This window comes from Lates calcarifer, unplaced genomic scaffold (genome assembly GCF_001640805.2).
Source record: "Lates calcarifer isolate ASB-BC8 unplaced genomic scaffold, TLL_Latcal_v3 _unitig_5321_quiver_747, whole genome shotgun sequence".
NCBI classification, from domain to species: Eukaryota; Metazoa; Chordata; class Actinopteri; family Centropomidae; genus Lates; species Lates calcarifer.
In genome coordinates this window covers 102,617-121,530 of record NW_026117451.1, presented here as the reverse complement: position 1 = coordinate 121,530, position 18,914 = coordinate 102,617, and the positions used below count along the sequence as shown (strand labels likewise).

Here is an 18,914-nt window from a genome sequence, read left to right as displayed (position 1 = left end):
TACTTGTAGTTTTTCAGCTGGGTGTGTTTTACGGCCGATCGCAGCGTTGGACGTTTCTGGTTTCAGCAGCAGAGTGTTGGTGGAGGTCGAAGGGGAAAACTGCACTACTTATTTATGAATTTGGAACAATGTTGTAATATATGAATATAAATGGTATTTAAATGTGATTCACAACATTATAAAAAAAAATTATAAAAAAAAAAAAACAAAACAAAAAATAAAAATAAAAAGAAGAGAGGCCACGCCCGGCCTAGCTGCCCTTGTTACCGTAGCATCACCGCCACCTTCATCGTTTAACATCATCATCAGCAGCAGCAACAGACAGGAAACGACAACAGCAGGTGTCCAGATTTTCGAAATTAAAGCATCCAACGTGTCTGAGAAAAACACAAAGAAAAGACGAAGTTCGAGACTGAAATTTAACTCATCTCTAATTTTGTTTTTTTACAAAGTTCAGACAAGGTTTGATTCAGAGCTAACAGAAATTTAAACAGTTTATTATTGAAATATAAATGAGGAGATTCTGAAAAGTCAATAAGAGATGTGTCAGATTTGGACTCAGAAATTTGTTTGAACCTGCAGCTCAGACAGAGGTGTTCTGATCAGACTCAGCTGTGTTTTATCTGAAAAGTAAGAATGAGGAGTTTCCTCAGAGCAGATGTTTGGTGACTGACAGACCTGGACTCCAGTTTTTCCTGCCCGGCAGACTGACCATCCCACACCTAAATAAAAGCATCACCTGTGGACATCGACGGACCCTAAAGCCCGCGCCCTCCCACCTGCCCCTTCTCTTTTAGTTTCCTGCTCGTAGAGCCGTGTGGTGGCAGCGGACTCTGTGAATAACGTTTCCCTGTGTGAATTGGATTGGTGACGTATTTATCAGTTTGTGTCGGCAACAGGTCGTCAGAGTTGCGCCACAGAAAAAAAGAAAAAAAAAACTTCCTGTAGAAATTAAAACAAATCGGAGTTTCCTCGTGTTGGGCCTTAAAGCTGCCGTTGTCCTCCTCCTGTCCACAGCAGAGTTTTGCATTTAGTTCATGTTGTGTTGGCTTGTTTTCGTTTGGTTGGTGGTTTCTCAGCTTCACCGCAGATAGAAGGTCGTTCGTCATTGTATCGTGTTTGAATAGAATAAACCCAGTTGACATGTTTTGTCTTGCGTTTTGTAATAAACCTTTAAAAGAAGTTTCCTCTGTGTTTCCTCACTCTGTGAACCTGGTTCAGACCTGAAGCCTGTGGACTCAGACCAGGAGTGTCTGAGACGAACAGCTGCTACTGTGTAATCCTGTCTCTGTATATCACTACCAGACTCCATTGACAAAAACAGGGATTTTACAGGGAGCTGCTGGAATACCACTGCCTCCATCTGTTAGTGTGTCTGTGTTACTGTGTGATACTTTGACTTCAGTAAAGTATCTGATTACTTCTTCCACCACTGAAAGTCACACAGTAACACAAACGCTATGAAAATCTCATCCTCTGAATCAACTTCTATCAGTTTCAGACCTATTTCAATTTGAGCCAGAAAGATAGTAATGTTCTTCAGTTTTAGCAGGTAGCAACCTGTTAGCTCATATTTGCAAGCTAATGTTAGCCTGCTTCCAAAAATGGCAAAATGCTAATCTAAAAAGCAAATATGCATTTTAATATCCCTGTAATAATAAAATTGTAGTAGCAGACTGGTGTAAATTAATGAGTAAATATGTTCATCTTAACTTGTAATTTGTGCCTCTTTGCACAGCCGTTTGTTTGTCTGTTTGTGTGTGTGACAACGGCCACTTGACAAAATTACAACATGCACATTCGCCATTATTGTAACACAGTAACCTTGCAGCTCTACAAATCCTTTAGATGATGCATTGTGTGTTTGTAGTCTGTCAGGTTGTCAGGTCACAGAGGAACGCTGTGCTTCTCTGGCCTCAGCTCTGAGATCCAACCCCTCCCATCTGAGAGAGCTGGACCTGAGTTACAATCATCCAGGAGCCTCAGGAGTGAAGCTGCTGTCTGCTGGACTGGAGGATCCAAACTGGAGACTGGACACTCTCAGGTATGGGAGCCTTATTTTTCATGATCCTACCCTGCATTATTTATATACCTGCTGGATCCTCCTCCAGACATAAAGACTGCAGCACCTCCTCCATTATCAAGTTGGTGCAACTTGTTTCACTTGTTAATAACTAAAAGACACAAACCATGAGGAAGTTAATAGAATAGGCTTTATTGTCATTGTACATTTGACCGATCTCATTCAATTGTGGTAAAAATGGTATTCCTAAATTCAAACCTTAATAACTTGATAACAGAATAAGCAGCCTTTTTTCAGCCAAGTGACTGTAAATAAACAGAACAACCACTGAATGAGTAAAGTCAGCAGCTTTATGTTGACAGACTTGAACTAGGTTACAATTAATAAAAACCAACACTAACCATTGGTAGAAGACGTGATGTGAGCTGTAGTCTCATCATCAGGTTACTAAACACTGACAAATTCTTATTTTATTTTCTGATAAATATGAATTGAAAATAATGAGTCAACCCTGAAAAAACTGCAAATGTTTATGAACGATGTGTTGAATGCTGAAAGAATGTGCAGAGGCCTGTACTATGAAGCAAGGTTACTGTCTTATCAGAATAACTTCAGGTAATTTACGTTGCATCTCAGTTTATGTTTGTGGTTAACTCGGTGTTACAGGTGTTACTTCTACCTAAGTACCGCCCACAGGTGGAACAACCAATTGATATTGGCACAACGACTGAAAGAGGCTGACTCTGCAGGATGGGGGTTGCCTTGTCTTTAAATTCCTTGTAAACCCACAGAATTAACATGCGCTCTTCATCTGAGACATACGGTGCACACCCCTTTAATGAACACGCACTAACTCTGATTAAGTTCACACCGACTCAACTGACCCACATCTGAACCGTTAACCGTTTAACCGTCGTACCGTTTAACACAGTTTGAGGCAGTCAGGGTTTGTCAACCCCGACTTTACCTGAGAACCCCAAGTTAAATCAGAGGAGGTTAAACTCCCTTCATAGTACAGGCCTCTGGTCTGAGAAAGTGTGTTTTTAATTTGATTGATGAAAACAAAGCAGCTTCAAACTGTCAATCAATGATCAGATGATCAATCAATAACTGCAGCTGTGTTTGTCTTGTTCTCTCCATCAGATTCCTGTCAACTTACATTTGACTTAAACACAGTGAACTCAGAGATCAAACTGTCTGACAACAACAGGACGGCGACATGTGTGAAAGGCGATCAGTCATATCCTGATCATCCAGACAGATTTGATCACTGGCCTCAGCTGCTGTGCAGAACTGGTCTGACTGGTCGCTGTTACTGGGAGGTCAAGTGGAGAAAAAGAGTTGATATATCAGTGAGTTACAGAGGAATCAGCAGGAAAGGAGATAGTGAAGACTGCTGGTTCGGAGGGACAGATCAGTCCTGGAGTCTGTTCTGCTCTGAAGGTGGTCGTTACGCTATCATGAAACAATAACAGAGGAAAACCCATCCCCTCCTCTTCCTGCGGCTCTAACAGAGTAGCAGTGTATGGACTGTCCTGCTGGCTCTCTGTCCTTCTACACATTCACCTCTGACAAACTGATCCACCTCCTCACCTTCAACACCACCTTCACTGAACCTCTGCATCCTGGTTTTGGGTTCTGGCCTGAGTCCTCAGTGTCTTTGTATTCTCTGTAAGGGAGGGACAACCTCTTCTGTGAGCAGTGACTGTGGTTCAGGAGGTAAAAGAGGTTGTCGACTAATCAGAGGGTCGGGGCTTTGACCTCCAGCTGCTGTGGTCCATGTGCCAAAGCATCCCTGGGCAAGATACTGAACCCCAGACTGACCCTGATGTGTGAATGTGTTGAATGTGTTAGAGCACTCTATAGAAGAACAAGCACAGTGTGAATGTGAGTGCAGTGTAAGGCACTATATAAGTGCAGTCCGTTTACCATTTTAATGGAGAATATTTTAGTTGAATTAACATTATTTTTTCCTGTTTTTTTAAATACATTTGGTTTGGTTCTTTGTTATTGTACAAAGTCTTTTTGTTGAATATTTTTTCATAAAACAAGATGTAATAGACTTTTCTATCCCCAGGAGAAATCTGTCAGGACGTGTGGAGACTGCAGGTGTAACATAAATGCTGTTGACATCACTGTCAGAGAGAGTTCTTACCAATCTCATTCACAGATGTTCCTGTGTAACATTATAACTGATATGAGTGTTGGCCGGTTGAGTTTCAGGCAGCAGAGGAGCGTAACTGAGCTCACACTCCCCATACCCAAAACCGTTTGTGAGGGCATACTCTGCCCTGATGGGTTCAACCCTACTCAGGTGAAGACCAGTGAGTCCTACCTGTGCAAGTCCATTACCTCCCTGATCTCTGTCTGTATTCAGCACTGTAGCTATGTTCCTCCACTGCTGTTTTGTCTGGTGGAATTCAGAAAGTATCATTATGCCAATAGACAAAGAACCTCAGGCCTTTACAGCAATCTTCACTCACATGTTCTTCATCTCTGTTGGGTTGTTGGGGTCCTGCCTGTGCTAACCAGCATCTCACTGAGACTCAGATCAAACCAAAAAATACTGATCACAACACAGAAACAGGTGATTCTCCCCATCACACTCTGTGCTCAGTACAGTGGCAGAGCGTAATAAAACAATTTAAATAATATAAGATAATAAGATGAAATCCAGACGTGCAAATGACGGCAATTTATGAGTCCATAAATTGATTTAAATATCCAGATTAAATAAAACAAGTTCAAGTATTCTACAGAGAAACTTTGGTAATAAGAAACAACTGTGCAGCTGGTGGATTAAAAAACATTCAGTCTGGGTTCAATAGTTTGTTGAAGCAGAGACAAAACAGAGCTGAAGAGAACTGGTTTTATATTAAGGTGCTCTAATGTTCTTCAGATGGACAACAGTTCATGGTCAGAATATAAAATATGTGATGGGTCCTTCAGGATCCTGTGATTACAGTCATCTGACTCTCAGTACTGTTGGCTCTGTAGCTCTATAGAATATCAACATGGGTTTATTGATTAATTGGTCACTGATCTGTGATTTGGTTTGTTTAAATGGTTATTTAGTTCATTATGTTTTACACATTTTACATTATGTTAAATTGTAAATTGGTATTTACACGTTATTCCAGCATATTTTTTAGGTTCAGTCAAATCTGGAGTAAAATTGTTTCTAATTCTGTGAGTTTGTTGTTTTGTTTTATTTTTCATTTGTGATGATGATTGATGTGATTTTAGATCATTTAGTTTTTACTGAATAGAAGCAGAGATCAGCTTCTGTCAACAGATTTAACTTTAAATCAAACTGAGTGAAGAGCGTGAAGCTGCTGATGATGTGCAGTTCACCGCTGCCTCCAGCAAGTGGAGCTGTTTCCACAGAATAAACTCTGCAGGTTGTTAATGAATTCTTCAGATCGGACTCATTTATTCAGATCTGCTGTTTGATCTTCACTGCAACATAAAATCAACATGAAGTGGATTAAATGTCTAATCTGGGGCAGTGATGGAGGTCAGATCTGAGGAGGAGAGGAGGAAAAACCAAATGTAGGACAGGAAGAGGAGGAGGAGGATGAAGAGTAACAAAAAAAGAGAGTTAGATTCAGCTTCTGAATCAAACCAGCACTCTCCAGCTCAGACTGACTGCTGTTTGAATCATCGACTAATCCTCCTCCTCTCAGACAGCGGGAGGAGGAGGAGGTGGTGGTGGTGTGCTCTTCAGTCTCAGATTCAGCTCAGAGAAGGAACAAAGCTGAAGTGAAACAGGATCCACTGATGTGACTCATCCCGACTCTAAAACCAAACACGATCAGAGCTGATCTGAAGGTTCCTGCTTTCACTGATGATCGGTGAGTTTTGAAGTCAGTGTTAAATCAGTTTTTAAATCAGTTTTTAAATCAGTGTTAAATCAGTTTTTAAATCAGTGTTGCTCTGAGCTGACAGCTTCAAACACACTTTTTGTTTTTTTAAATGTGATTCAGTTTCACCCAGTTTAACTAAAAATATACAGAGATGCAGTGAAAGAGTGAGAATGAGAGATTTTAACATCAGTCCAGTCCAGTGGGTCACTGCTCATGACAGAAATCACCTTCATGTTGTTGGTGCTGACATGTTTTTATTCTCTTTCAGCTGTGAAGAGATGATGTTTGGAAGGAACTGAGGTTTTCACAAGAAGATGAAAATGTCATGATGATGAGATGGAGCAGGAAGATGGAGTCTGCAAACTGCAGCCAGGTTTTATTTTTAACAGAAAACTGAGTTTGGAAACAGAAAAGATGGAGACATCTGGATGCAGCCTCAAGTGAAAGTGACACAGTGTGAATTTTTACCAAAGACAAAGTGAAGTTTGGAAGCTGCCTGTGGAGATTATCAGAGGAAACAGCTACAGTTTTATAACAAAGAGAGTTTCAACCAGACTGAAGCTGAGGTTTGGAAGCACAGCCTTGAGTTCTTATTAAGAGAAAATAAAGTTTCTAACAATGTTTTACTAACAAAGGAAAACATCTGGAAGCAGCTGCATCTTTTTAACCAACAGACGATAAAGTCGGATGTTTTCACAACGAAATAAATGAAGTTTGGGAAACAGCAGCTCAGGAAATAAAGTTAAAATATTAAGCTGAGATAAGATGAAGTTTGGGAGCAGCTTTTGCACCCTGAATGTTGGCGGTCGCAGGTTTTCCTGCTCGGCGGAGCTGATGAAGCGCCTCCCTCTCAGCAGACTCAGTCGGCTGCATCGCTGCGTATCGGAGAGCGAGCTGCTGGAACTCTGTGACGACTACGACCGCGACAGGAACGAGTTTTTTTTCGACCGCCACTCGGAGGCCTTCAGCTTCATCATGCTGTACGTGCAGCACGGTAAGCTGCGCTTCGTGCCGCACATGTGCGAGCTGTCCTTCTACAACGAGATGCTGTACTGGGGCCTGGAGAGCTCCGACCTGCAGCCCTGCTGCCAGCGACGCCTCGACGACCGCATGTCCGACTGCTTCGTCCACTTCTTCCCGAGGAGGAGCCACGGGGCCCGAGGGAGCCCCAGAGCCGCTGGCTGGAGAGGATGAGGAGGACGTTCGAGGAGCCCACCTCCTCGCTGGCGGCACAGATCCTCGCGTCGGTGTCGGTGCTGTTCGTGGTCATCTCCATGGTGATGCTGTGTGCCAGCACTTTACCGGACTGGAAGACCACCGAGACCCTGGACCAGCACAGGTAGGACACGTCTCAGACCTCCTGAGGTCACATGAGTATCCACACTCACCAGTCACTTCATCAGATACAGGTTAGTACCAGGTTTGACCCTTGAACCTTCAGAACTATCTTAACTCTTCATGAGAACTAACCAGGAGCTGGAAACAGAGATTTTGGTCCATACTGACATGAAGCATCACACAGCTGCTGCAGATTTATCTGCTGAACATCCATGATGAGAATCTCCAGTTCCACCACATCCCAAAGATCTCAGTCCAACAGAGAGTTGAGCCATTTGACTTTGTGACACGGAGCGTTATCCTGCTGCCCTCAGAAGACGATTCACTGTGGTCATAAAGGGATGGACATGGTCAGCATTGATCCTCAGGTTGGCTGTGGAGTTTAAATGATGCTCAGTTGGTGCTGAGGAGCCCAAAGTGAGTCAAGAGAAGTCAAGTGAATATTCTCCACACCATTACACCATCAGCCTGAACCACTGATACGAGGCAGGTTGGATCCATGAGTTCATGTTGTTTACACCAGATTCTGACCCAGAAATCCAGACTCATCAGAGCAGACGATGTGTTTCCAGTCTTCTGTTGTCCAGGGTTGGTGAGTCTGTGTGAACTGTAGCCTCAGTTTCCTGTTCTCAGCTGACAGGACTGACTCCTGCAGTGGTCTCTGCTGCTGTCTCTGCTTCAGCCTTCACACATGATCTGCAGACTGCAGGTTGTAACCAGTGGTTATCTGAGTAACTGTTGGCTTCCTCTCAGCTCGAAGTGGTCTGACCTCTGACCTCCTGTAAACTCTCTGTAAAGTCTAGAGATGGTTGTGAGTGAAAGTCCCAGTAGATCAGCAGTTTCTGAAACACTCAGACCAACAACCAGGACACGTTCAGAGTCTGACATCACCTTTCCTCCTCAGTCTGAACTTCACCAGGTTTACAGGACTAAACACACTGAGCTGCTGCCCTGTGATTGGCTGATTAGATATTTGCGTTAATGAGCAGGTGAACAGGTGAACCTAATGAAGTGGCCGGTGAATGTAGATCCAGTTTGTGTTTGATGTGTTGTGTGGGTAATACTTGTCTCTGTCTTAAATCTTTGACTCTGATTGGATTGTCTTCATCTATAACTTTATTGTTTAGGCTTGACTCTCTCTGACCCCTCCCCTCTGTGATTGGCTTCCCTGGCAGGATCATCGAGGCGGTCTGTATCGGTTGGTTCACAGCTGAGTGTATCGTCCGTTTCCTGGTTTCTCGTGATAAATGTGAGTTTGTCCGTCGTCCCCTGAACATCATCGACCTGTTGGCCATCACGCCGTACTACATCTCCGTCACCGTGACGATCCTGACAGGGGAAAACTCTCAGCTGCAGCGTGCGGGCGTCACGCTGCGCGTCCTGCGCATCATGCGGATCTTCTGGGTGATCAAGCTGGCGCGTCACTTCATGGGCCTGCAGACGCTCGGCCTGACGCTGCGCCGCTGCTACCGCGAGATGGTGATGCTGCTGGTCTTCATCTGCGTCGCCATGGCAATCTTTAGCGCACTGGCCCAGCTGCTGGAGCATGGCCTGGACCTGGAGACCGGAAACCAGGATTACGCCAGCATCCCCGCCGCGTGCTGGTGGGTCATCATCTCCATGACCACGGTGGGATACGGTGACATGTACCCGGTGACGGTGGCAGGCCGCGTGCTGGGCGGCCTCTGCGTGGTGAGTGGCATCGTGCTGCTTGCGCTGCCCATCACCTTCATCTACCACAGCTTCGTCCAGTGCTACCACGAGCTCAAGGTTCGTTCCGCCCGCTGCACCCACAGCCTGTCTGCAGACTTCATGAACTGAAAGACTACAGGAAGAACTACAGGAATTTCCTCAGACATCAGAGTCTAACACTGCTTTCCAGTTCTTCTCTGAAGTCTGAATTTCCGAGTTTCCAGTCAGAAGTTTGAACCTGAACGCCTCCTGAAGTCGGAGCAACCCCGACATCAGAATCCAAGATGGCTGTTCCTAGCAACTGTTGCTAACAACAGCTAGTCTGACATACGACTGAATTAGTTCACTTTCATGGTTTAATGTTCCAGGTTTTAAATGTGAACGTCTTTTTAACAACGTCCTGAAGAGTTTGTGTTCAACTCATTTCTTCAGGTGGAGCAGATTTGAAAGAGCAGATATAAAGTCTTTCCTGTCGCCGTCACTCTGAGTTCTGACCTCCAATGTAAATGGAACCAAACCCACAAAGAGTCGCATTAGGTCCAACAAAAACTTTTCATATTTTTACTACCAGGTTTTGTTTTATGCCTTCAGGTTGGTCTCAGGTTTCCGGAGCCTCAGTTTGTGTTTTATATCCACAGAAAGAATCGAACACAGTTTATTTTACAGGTGCTGTAGTTTCTGGATCATTTCCAGTGAAGTTTCCTGGACAGAGCTATGTAAACACAGTGTTCAGTTAAACAGCCCACGCAGCTGTGCAGACCATGTTGTTGACTTTTAGAGGACAAAAATCTGCGCTCCATGTACAGACACATAAATATTCATCTCCATATCTGTTGATTTGTCTAAAACTCAAGCTCAATGAATCTGAGTAATCAGTTCTCACTGCTCCACCTTCTCTGACAGAGGTCGGTTTATTTTTTTAGAACCAATGAGATGAAAAATAAACTTTGTTTCATCAGATCCTGAGTTTCTCTGCTGCAGAGTTCAGTCTCTGGAACCAGATACAGGTCTTAACGACTGAATCATTGATCATCAATCAGTTCTGACTGAAACACCCATCCTCCATCCAGACTCCATGATCCTCACACAGAAACATCCTCCTCACACTATCTGATATTTATAAAAGCAGAACATCTTCACCTCTGACAGACCTCAGATCAGAGTGAACACAGGTCAGACACACAATCTTTGTTTCAGTTTGTGTTGTTGATGTTTTTGTGTAAAATGTCAAAGGTTCATTTATAAACTTCACTTTAAAGAATTGATGAGATTTCTGATTCTTTTTTCAGCCTGTCGACGCCTCCCTGTTCATGACTTTATCCTGAACTCTGTTTCAACATGAGTCACTGATGGTTTGTTGATGATTTACTGTGTGATGTGTGTGTGAACAGTTTAATCTGATGTTCTGCCGGAGATCCTCAGCAGTAAAACGTCCTCTTCACTGACTCTAGGATCTGAGATGAAACAGAACAAACATCCACATTTAAAATGTAACATGAGCTGATTATTAGGTTAATCATTTGATCCACATTGATTCAGTCTTCATCAGTTTCTCCTTCAGGTCAAACTGCAGCTGTCCTGGGAGGGGGTGGGGGGGTGTGCCTCGGTCCGTCAAGGGTTAAACTCTTTGCTGTAACTGGACAATGTCCACGGTTTCCACGGCAACAGCAGACTCAGACAGGAAGTTGAAGTGTTGAAAACATTTGGTTTTGAAAGTGAGGATGGAGGAGCTGCTGGAGTGAAATGTCAGCAAAGATGGCGGGAGGAGAGACAGGAGGGATGCTGGGACGAAGAAAAAATCAGTGTGAAATGGAAAAAATCAGTGTGAAATGTCTCACTGAGGAAACACTCATCTTCTTCTTTGGTGCAGAACACAGCAGCCTTTATGACTACATGGACTATCCCTTTAATCTCCAAACACAGAAACATCTTCTCTTTCTCTCATTCTGTTTTTATTCTTCTTTCCTTCTCTCTGTACAGAGCTGAACTATAAAATCACTATTTCTTTTTTATTTATTAAATCCTGATATATTCATTAAAGGAGCAGTTTGTGTTTTTAAGAATCTTTAAAATCAGTGTTTGTGTTTGAGTCAGGAGTTAAAGCATGTTGTTTATCAGAGGAGCTGTTGGTTTATTGATGATTATCAGATCAGTTTCTGTCTTTCAGCTGTGGTCTTCATCACAGTTCACACTTCATACAACACAAAGCTGTTCATCAGTATTTAAAGATGTTACTGAGGAAAAGAGGACGTGTTTTTAATTAAGTATAATCTGTTTTCAGTGAAGTTTAATCTGTTTTAGTGGAATTTCATCTGTTTTTAATGAAGGTTAATGTCTTTTAGTGAAGTTTAATGTGTTAAACGGATTTATTCTAGGCACGTCACGGACGCCTCTTCCGCCATGGGTCCTTCAGTGCGGCTCTGACGTGATCACGCAGCGCTGTGTTGTCATCAGGAGATATAGCAATTATCGGTGCGTCAGCAACAGGTGAAGTGTCTGCGTGTCCAGGTGTGTTTTACCTGAGTTAGCGCTCCTCAATATGTACTACAAAGTGAACGGAGTGACGCAGCGGCTAACCGGAGCTCCCGCCTCCTCCTACAACCCGCAGGTGAGACCGGAACACCGCGTGACCTTGTTAGCACCGGGAGAGCAGCCAATGCTAATACTAATGCTAACATCAGAGTTGCAGGAGAGAGACGGTTAATACTGAGAAGCCAGTATATTGATCAGTGATTGATTATTACTGAGGAGTCAAATGAAAATAAAGTGGTTACCGGGTGATTGAATAATGCTAATAATAGATCAGCTGATCAGTTCCCGGATCGATCACTGCTGATGATCAGAAAACAAAGATCAAACTTCTCAGTCGATCATAATATGACGTGTTTAGATCAATGACTCAGATTCGACATTAAAACATAAACAGTCCGTTTGTTTCTTCACTCAGTCGCTGATCATTTTGATTCTTGATTAATCTATCTCTCTTTTAATATGAAAGGATGGGGGGGGGATCAAACAAAATTTTACCTTATGAAAAATGAAAAAAATAAAATCAATCCCCCCCACCCCCCACCCAGGGTCTTCGTCCCAGCGTACCTCCTGTTTCTCCTCCCATCATTTTTGCATCTCCAACCAAACTGGTGTCAGAAACAAGAAGTCAGGTGGAGTACATGGGAGCCAACAGAGTCCAAGAAATGCAGAAACTGTTCCAGGTAACTCTGCCCCCCCACCCCCACACACACATGCACACGCACACACACTGTGACTCTTAGAGTCCCCCACTGCACTGAGTGACTGTCTGTGGTTTGATAACCCTGGCAGTGTCAGGTGTGTTAGTTGTGGATCATGTGACCTGTATGAGGTGATCTAAGCCCTGCCCCTCACAGGTAACCTGTTGTTCTGTGTCTCAGAAGGCAGACGGGGTCCCGGTCCACCTGAAGAGGGGTCTGATCGACAGGCTGCTATACCGGACCACCATGGGTCTGACTGTGGGGGGGGTGCTCTACTGCCTCATGGCGCTCTACATCGCTGCCCAGCCTGGCAACAAGTGACGCCACCCAGATGCTGCTCTCTAATTGGACCAGAGGTGACGATGATGAGGCGTTCAGGGACAGGTGGAGGTTTTCTGATGAGGTGTTCAGGGACCATCTGTCTTCAGATAAAAACACTTTGTACAGAAATGTGATTTAGTAATAAAGTTTATTTTGTTGTAAAAGAATTAGTGTTTTTTTTTAGACAGGTACAGACACACCTGTGGACAGGTGAGCTGTTGGGTCACATGATCCTAATGCTAGACTCATCAGTCTCTGTTTTATAAACTGGTCTGAGATCAGTTTGCAGAGAAAACATTGTGATGTTTGTTCCTCTGGTCTGAGTTGATCCGGTCTTTATGAGTCTTGATCCTCCTCATTATCTGCAGCTTGTACAGGTGGATTATGGAGGATTATCTGTTCCCTCAGCAGATCTCAGAGCAGCTCCACCTGAACCACAGAGACTGCTTTTACAGTGTCTGATGAAGTGAGGAGAGGATGAGTGGAGGAAGAGTAAGGTTTTCCTCCATTCAGCTGAACTGACTCAGAGTTCAGACTCTGTTTCAACAACAGAGAAATTAATTGATTATTGGTTTTATATTTATTATCATCTGATGTCAGTGATTCAACACACACACAGTAACACACACACTCTCAGCTTGGCCTGATAAGACTAAATGATCCAAACATTGTGTGTCATACTGGCCCTGTTGCCATGGAGATGGCGATGGGATGCTTGAGATGAGGCGTCATGGTTACGGATCTCTCTCACACACACACACACACACACAGCTAATGGACCAACAGTCTGAACTGTGTATTGATACAGAGGTTGATCAGCTCCATCCTGTGGTCTGATCAAAGACAGCTGAAGGTTTCTCTCTGTCAGTCTCTGATCTGCTCATCTTTGGTTTTTCTCTTCTGACGAGCTGACGTCTCAGTTTGGATTAAAACCTTCTGTCCACAGAGCAACAGATTTCTCAGCAGCTGCTGTGAACGTTTTGGCCTCAGAGAAAATCCTGATTCCCACTGTTTAACCCTGATACTGCCTCTGATCAGTGATCAATAACTGAGCTCTGACAGAGAAACCATCAGACTGTTGAAAACATCCTGTGCTTTCTTTGTTTGTTTGTTTGTTCTGACAAACTGCAGCTGATCCTCAGAGTCTGACCTAGAATCCTGTTTCACCGTCTCCATGGTGACAGAGAACATCAGGTCACCGTCTCCATGGTAACAGCAGGATTCAGGCGGATTTTAAAAACTGTTTAAAATCAGACTTCAGGCCTCATCGTCTTCGTTTAACAAGTTCAACAGAATCAATGTGAATGAACGTCATCACACTAAAAATTAATGTTCTGATTGATTGATTGATTGATTGATTGATTGACGGATATGTTTCTGTTGGTGGTTACCACAACGACAGCATCAAACCATGTGACTTGCTGTGACCTCAGCAGTCTCACAGGAAGTTAATTAGGACAGAGTGTCCTCGTTAAGAGCAGAAGAGTGACCTTAACGAGCTCCTCACATCATTAGCAGCTCAGTCATTAACATTCAGGCGGCACAGAGCTATGATTGGCTGTCATCACAACAACACTGCAGGCAGCTGATGGAGGTCTGACCTTCATTAATTCATTAACTCATCCACTCATTCACTCATTCATTTATTCATCCTGTCCTCAGTCCTGTTGTTACCTGAGATTATTCAGTAACTGTTCATCAGTTCATCACCTGACGTCCTCGTGCAACCTGGATCATCATCTGTGGTTTGGACGGGTCTGGTTTGGGTTGGTTTGGTTGTGTCAGTCTAACTGGACCAGGTGATCAGGATTTATCAGCCCAGTCTCTGGACATTTATTGTGAACTGGTCTGATCTGGATTAATGTGGACACAAGTAAATGACTGTAAACTGAAAATCAGTTTAAACGACTGGACGACTGGAAACTGGAAACCACATCTGACTGACCTTTGATCTGATTGTTCACTGTTGTGAAGAGAACTAAAGGTTGTTATATAATATAATATAATATAATATAATATTATATTATATTATATTATATTATATTATATTATATTATATTATATTATATTATATTATATTATATGGAGGATTGTCTGTGAACCGGTTTTAAAATGCTACGGCTCCTCCTGTCTCCAGCAGGTGGAGGTACCACATTTGTAAACTGTCTCCACCTGTAAAACACCACAGAAGAAGAGGAGTCGTTGTTTGTGTCGCAGCAGCAGAAGAAGAAGCAGCGCTCTGTCACAGTCTGGGTGTGTTCGTTTGATTAAAGTGTCGGAAACAGAAACCTGCGCATTAAACCGTCTGAGGTGAGTCTGACCGGGTCCTGATGAACGTTACTCGGTAACGGAAACACGGTTACAGGAAACGGCTCCGGTTAAACCCGGGGTTTATTCTGTTAGCTTTAGCATTAGCTGTTTCCTGTTAGCTTCCAAGAACTTGAAACTTCAGAAAACTCTGCTCACAAGTAACGGAAAAGTAACGGTTAGTAACAGGCAGCAACGGAACTTGACGGTACCTTACAAAGTGACCGGAGGGTCGGTGAATGTGTCGGTAATTTACCAGATTAGCTTCAGCTAAGCTAACAGTGGCTAGTGAAGTTCAGTTAGCTTGTAGGAGGTAACTCAGTTAGCAGAGAGTTAGTGATCTGTGTTTACATCAGGACTCTGCTGGTTTCGGACTGAGGGTCTGGGTTCAGGTTCAAGTTGAGTTTATGTGAAATCAGTGGAGAGAAACAGATCTAACTGCAGATTTCAGATCTGATGTTTCAGTTTCCTGTTTTTAAATGTTGTTCATTTATTCAGTTTTTATGTAGAAAATTCAACAGGTTATAAAGAATATATAAAGAGAAATGTGATGTAGAACAGTGTATGTGTGAGGTACAGTGTAACTGTGTGTGTGTGTGTGTGTGTGTGTGTGTGTGTTTCAGATGTATTACTATCGATATGAAAACACTGAGGTCAACTGCTGCTACAAATATCTCATGTTCAGCTACAACATCATTTTCTGGGTGAGTCATGTTCATACCTGCTGATCTTATCACACACACCTGTTTACCTGCTGACTTGTTTACCTGTTGAACAGCCCCAGAGCAGATGATGTTTTCTCTGAATCAGTTTCCTGTCTCTGGGAGTTGGTTAAGAGGAAGTGATGTCATGATTTCCTGTGTGGTTGAACAGGAAGTCACTGATCTGTTGTGAAACGTCCTGAGTCATTTTCATTTTTAACCTCAGCTATACAAACTCAGTCCTCATTGAATAATGAGGACAGGGACCTGTTACTCAGTCCTGTTCAGACCTGGACCAGGACTAGACCAGGAGTGGACCAGGATTATAGATGCTCTCAGAGACATGAACAAAGACACGAAAGAAGAAGAAAGTCGTCAGTTTACACAACATGATTCAACTCTGTGTCATTAAGAGGGTGGATCCGTCTAAACCCTGGTGTGTGTCTGTGTGTGTGTGTGTGTGTGTGTGTGTGTGTGTGTGTTGCAGCTGGCTGGAGTCGCCTTCATCGCAGCTGGTTTCTGGGCCTGGAGTGAAAAGGTGACAAAACACAAACAGAATCATTAAAACATGAACATTAGTCTGATGTCAACCCTGTTGACTGGTCTGACTCGTTCTGATCTGACTCGTTCTGGTCTGTTGTGGTTCACAGGGAGTCCTGTTGGACCTGACCAAGGTGACCCAGCTCCATGGTTTTGACCCGGTCTGGTTGGTCCTGGTGGTCGGTGGAGTCACCTTCATCCTGGGCTTTGCCGGCTGCGTGGGAGCTCTGAGAGAAAACATCTGTCTGCTGAAGTTTGTAGGTGAAAAACATCTGGACACATCTGGTCCCTCACACAGCTGCTGCTATGATGTTGAAACCTCCTGTGTGTGTCTTTGTATGTGTGTCTGTGGCTCAGTTTTCAGGTGTGATCGGCTTCATCTTCTTCCTGGAGCTGACGGCTGCTGTGTTGGCCGTGGTGTTTCAGAGTCAGGTCAGAGAGTGGATCAACGAGTTCTTCCTGGCAAACGTCAAAGCATACAGAGATGACATCGACCTGCAGAACCTGATCGACTCGCTGCAGAGGATGGTAACACAACTCTCACACAACAGTGTGACACAACACTGACACTGTTGTGTATCTCTGACAGAATCTTTGTGTTGGTCTTATCTATTTGGAGAACCATGAATGTTCAGGATGTTGTTCTGAACCAGAACCTTTGCTGCTGAGATCAGGATCCTCTGGGTTCTGGATGTGTAATCTGGGTTCTGGTTCCAGTTGATGAGAGTTTGTTCTTTGAACAGAACCACTGCTGTGGAGCTCAGGAACCGTCTGACTGGGACCTGAACGTTTATTTCAGCTGTAATGAGACTCATCGCAGTCGAGAGAGATGTGGAGTTCCCTTCTCCTGCTGCATCTCTGATCCTGCTGTGAGTTCATCACCAATCAGTACTGATCAATACACATCAATACTGATCAATGCACATTTCTAGTCACCACGGTTACATAAAAACTGAACCTGTCTGTAAACGTTGTGTTTCTGTTGTGGTTCCTCCTGATGTTCAGGACTCGGTGGTAAACACCCAGTGTGGCTACGACGTGAGAAACAAACCAAGGGTAACGACAACGTTCTGATGATGTTCTCACAGGAACCTGTTCTCTAATGTTCTCTGTTGTTCTCTAATGTTCTCTGTTGTTCTGTGTTGTTCTTCAGAGGGAGTGGACTGATCATATCTACGTTAAAGGTTGTATTGCAGCGTTAGAGGACTGGTTACCTGGAAACCTCTACACTGTGGCCATCGTCTTCATCGTCATCTCTGTGCTGCAGGTACAGATACTCAACATTTCAGTACTAATACTGCATCTGTACTCACTGGGGACTGGTACTTCTTTTCAAAATGTTTTAAATTTTAAAGTCTTTGATTCAAATGTTTAACTTGTCTGTCTGTTTGTTACCTGTCTGTCTGTCTGTTACCTGTCTGTCTCTCTGTCTGTCTGTTTGTTACCTGTCTGTCTGTCCGTCTGTGTGTGTTACCTGTCTGTTACTTACCTGTCTGTCTATCTGTGAACAGATGGTGGGGATCTACCTGGCCAGGACTCTGATCTCCGACATAGAGAAGGTGAAGTTCAGCTACTGAAGTCTACACCTGCAGGGGGCGGAGCTTCACTCCAGGTGTTACTGGACCAAGTTTCTTCAGTCAGACTCGTGCCTTCCTCTTCTTCCTCCTCTTCTGTTGCGTTGTTGAATCTTGACATCATCAGTTCAGTCTGATGTTGTTGCTATGGTGACTGAGAACATGGCGTTTTGATTGTTTGTTTGTTTGTTTACACTGTGATGGGCTGTCTCCTCCACTGACCTTTCTACTGTTTAATGCACCTGTGTGACCTTTGACCTGATTGGCTGTTTACCACTCAGTGCCTCATCATCATCATCATCATCATCATCATCATCATCATCATCATCAGTGATTTAAGTCAGGAAGCTGTCTCTGATCTGAATCTGAATCTTTATCCAATCAGAGCTTGACATGTAAACATGGCCCCGCCCCTCAACATTTACACTTCAAAATAAAAGCACAAAGCTATCGAGTTACTTTATTGATTAATCAGCAGCGAACTTTGACTCAGATGTTCAATTGATCGATGAATAGATGAATTTATTGTATGATTGACTGTTGCAGCTGTAAACAGAAAATTTAACTGATAAAGTTTCATTCAGATCCAGACCACAGACCCTCACTGTACAGGTGTACTGTAGTATCAGGATGTAGTACTGTAGCAGTACTGCATGTAGTATCAGGATGTAGTACTTAGTAGTACTGAACACCACAGAAGAAGAAGATAAAACCAGTTTAAAACAAAAGTCATTAAAATCACAGATTGTTCCTTTAGTAGCCTTCAGTCATGTGATCACATGAAATATAAAGGCTGAAAACTTTATTGTCACTGGATTCATGTTAGCGAGCTTTGAATAAATAAAGTTATTTTGTATAAATAAAGTTTGAGAATTGAATCAAACCAGAGGAAACATGATCATCAGTTCAGCTTTAATCAGCTGTTTTCTCCTGTTGATGAACGAATGAATGAATGAATGAACAAATGAATGAGATTAAATTTCACTGGTCTGTTTAAAAATCAGACTTTTATTCTGAAGGGATTCTGTTTTTTAATGAATTTTTATCTTTTTTATATTCAACAAAATAAAGTGACGTTTTCTCTGAGTTTGTGTTTGTTTGTTTTTCAAAAGATCAAATTTTATTTAAAAAGTTTTAAAACTTATTGATGATTGATTATTGACAGTTTAAGATGTAATGATCTTTAACATCATAAAAAACTAATAAATCAGGATGTTACTGATCAGGTGAAAAGTTTGAGTTTGATCAGAGTCATTGATCATCTGATTAATCAAAGATCACAGTGTGTGTGTTACAGTGTGTGTCCGCGGGGCGGCGCTGTG

General features: G+C 43.1%; 3 protein-coding genes across 3 annotated transcripts; all 3 read left to right on the top strand.

Annotated features, from left to right (window-relative positions):
* Positions 1 to 5,595: 5,595 nt before the first annotated feature.
* LOC108874345 (potassium voltage-gated channel subfamily G member 3-like) lies at positions 5,596 to 11,100 on the top strand. The gene is given in 4 exon segments (XM_018662763.2): positions 5,596 to 5,877; positions 6,158 to 7,021; positions 7,024 to 7,228; positions 8,403 to 11,100. Coding segments are annotated over 3 exon segments (1,218 nt in total). The 5' UTR covers positions 5,596 to 5,877; positions 6,158 to 6,654; the 3' UTR covers positions 9,049 to 11,100.
* Positions 11,101 to 11,331: 231 nt separating this feature from the next.
* Positions 11,332 to 12,637, top strand: LOC108874346 (cytochrome c oxidase subunit 7A-related protein, mitochondrial). Its single transcript, XM_018662764.2, has 3 exons — positions 11,332 to 11,527; positions 11,997 to 12,131; positions 12,330 to 12,637. The coding sequence occupies exons 1-3, from the start codon at positions 11,459 to 11,461 to the stop codon at positions 12,468 to 12,470; spliced, it is 345 nt and encodes a 114-aa protein (XP_018518280.1). The 5' UTR covers positions 11,332 to 11,458; the 3' UTR covers positions 12,471 to 12,637.
* Positions 12,638 to 14,625: 1,988 nt separating this feature from the next.
* LOC108874349 (tetraspanin-14) lies at positions 14,626 to 18,678 on the top strand. The gene is made up of 9 exons (XM_018662771.2): positions 14,626 to 14,780; positions 15,401 to 15,481; positions 15,966 to 16,016; positions 16,129 to 16,275; positions 16,376 to 16,546; positions 16,762 to 16,887; positions 17,024 to 17,074; positions 17,172 to 17,285; positions 17,530 to 18,678. The coding sequence occupies exons 2-9, from the start codon at positions 15,401 to 15,403 to the stop codon at positions 17,593 to 17,595; spliced, it is 807 nt and encodes a 268-aa protein (XP_018518287.1). The 5' UTR covers positions 14,626 to 14,780; the 3' UTR covers positions 17,596 to 18,678.
* Positions 18,679 to 18,914: the final 236 nt, after the last annotated feature.

Bases quoted from the DNA above. Each gene is read 5' to 3' on its own strand.
- LOC108874346 (XM_018662764.2), top strand. From the start codon at position 11,459: ATGTACTACAAAGTGAACGGAGTGACGCAGCGGCTAACCGGAGCTCCC. The intron at 11,528-11,996 runs GTGAGACCGGAA...CCCCCCACCCAG, and splicing joins CCTCCTCCTACAACCCGCAG to GGTCTTCGTCCCAGCGTACC. The intron at 12,132-12,329 runs GTAACTCTGCCC...TCTGTGTCTCAG, and splicing joins AAATGCAGAAACTGTTCCAG to AAGGCAGACGGGGTCCCGGT.
- LOC108874349 (XM_018662771.2), top strand. From the start codon at position 15,401: ATGTATTACTATCGATATGAAAACACTGAGGTCAACTGCTGCTACAAA. The intron at 16,547-16,761 runs GTAACACAACTC...TTCTTTGAACAG, and splicing joins TCGACTCGCTGCAGAGGATG to AACCACTGCTGTGGAGCTCA. The intron at 17,075-17,171 runs GTAACGACAACG...GTTGTTCTTCAG, and splicing joins ACGTGAGAAACAAACCAAGG to AGGGAGTGGACTGATCATAT.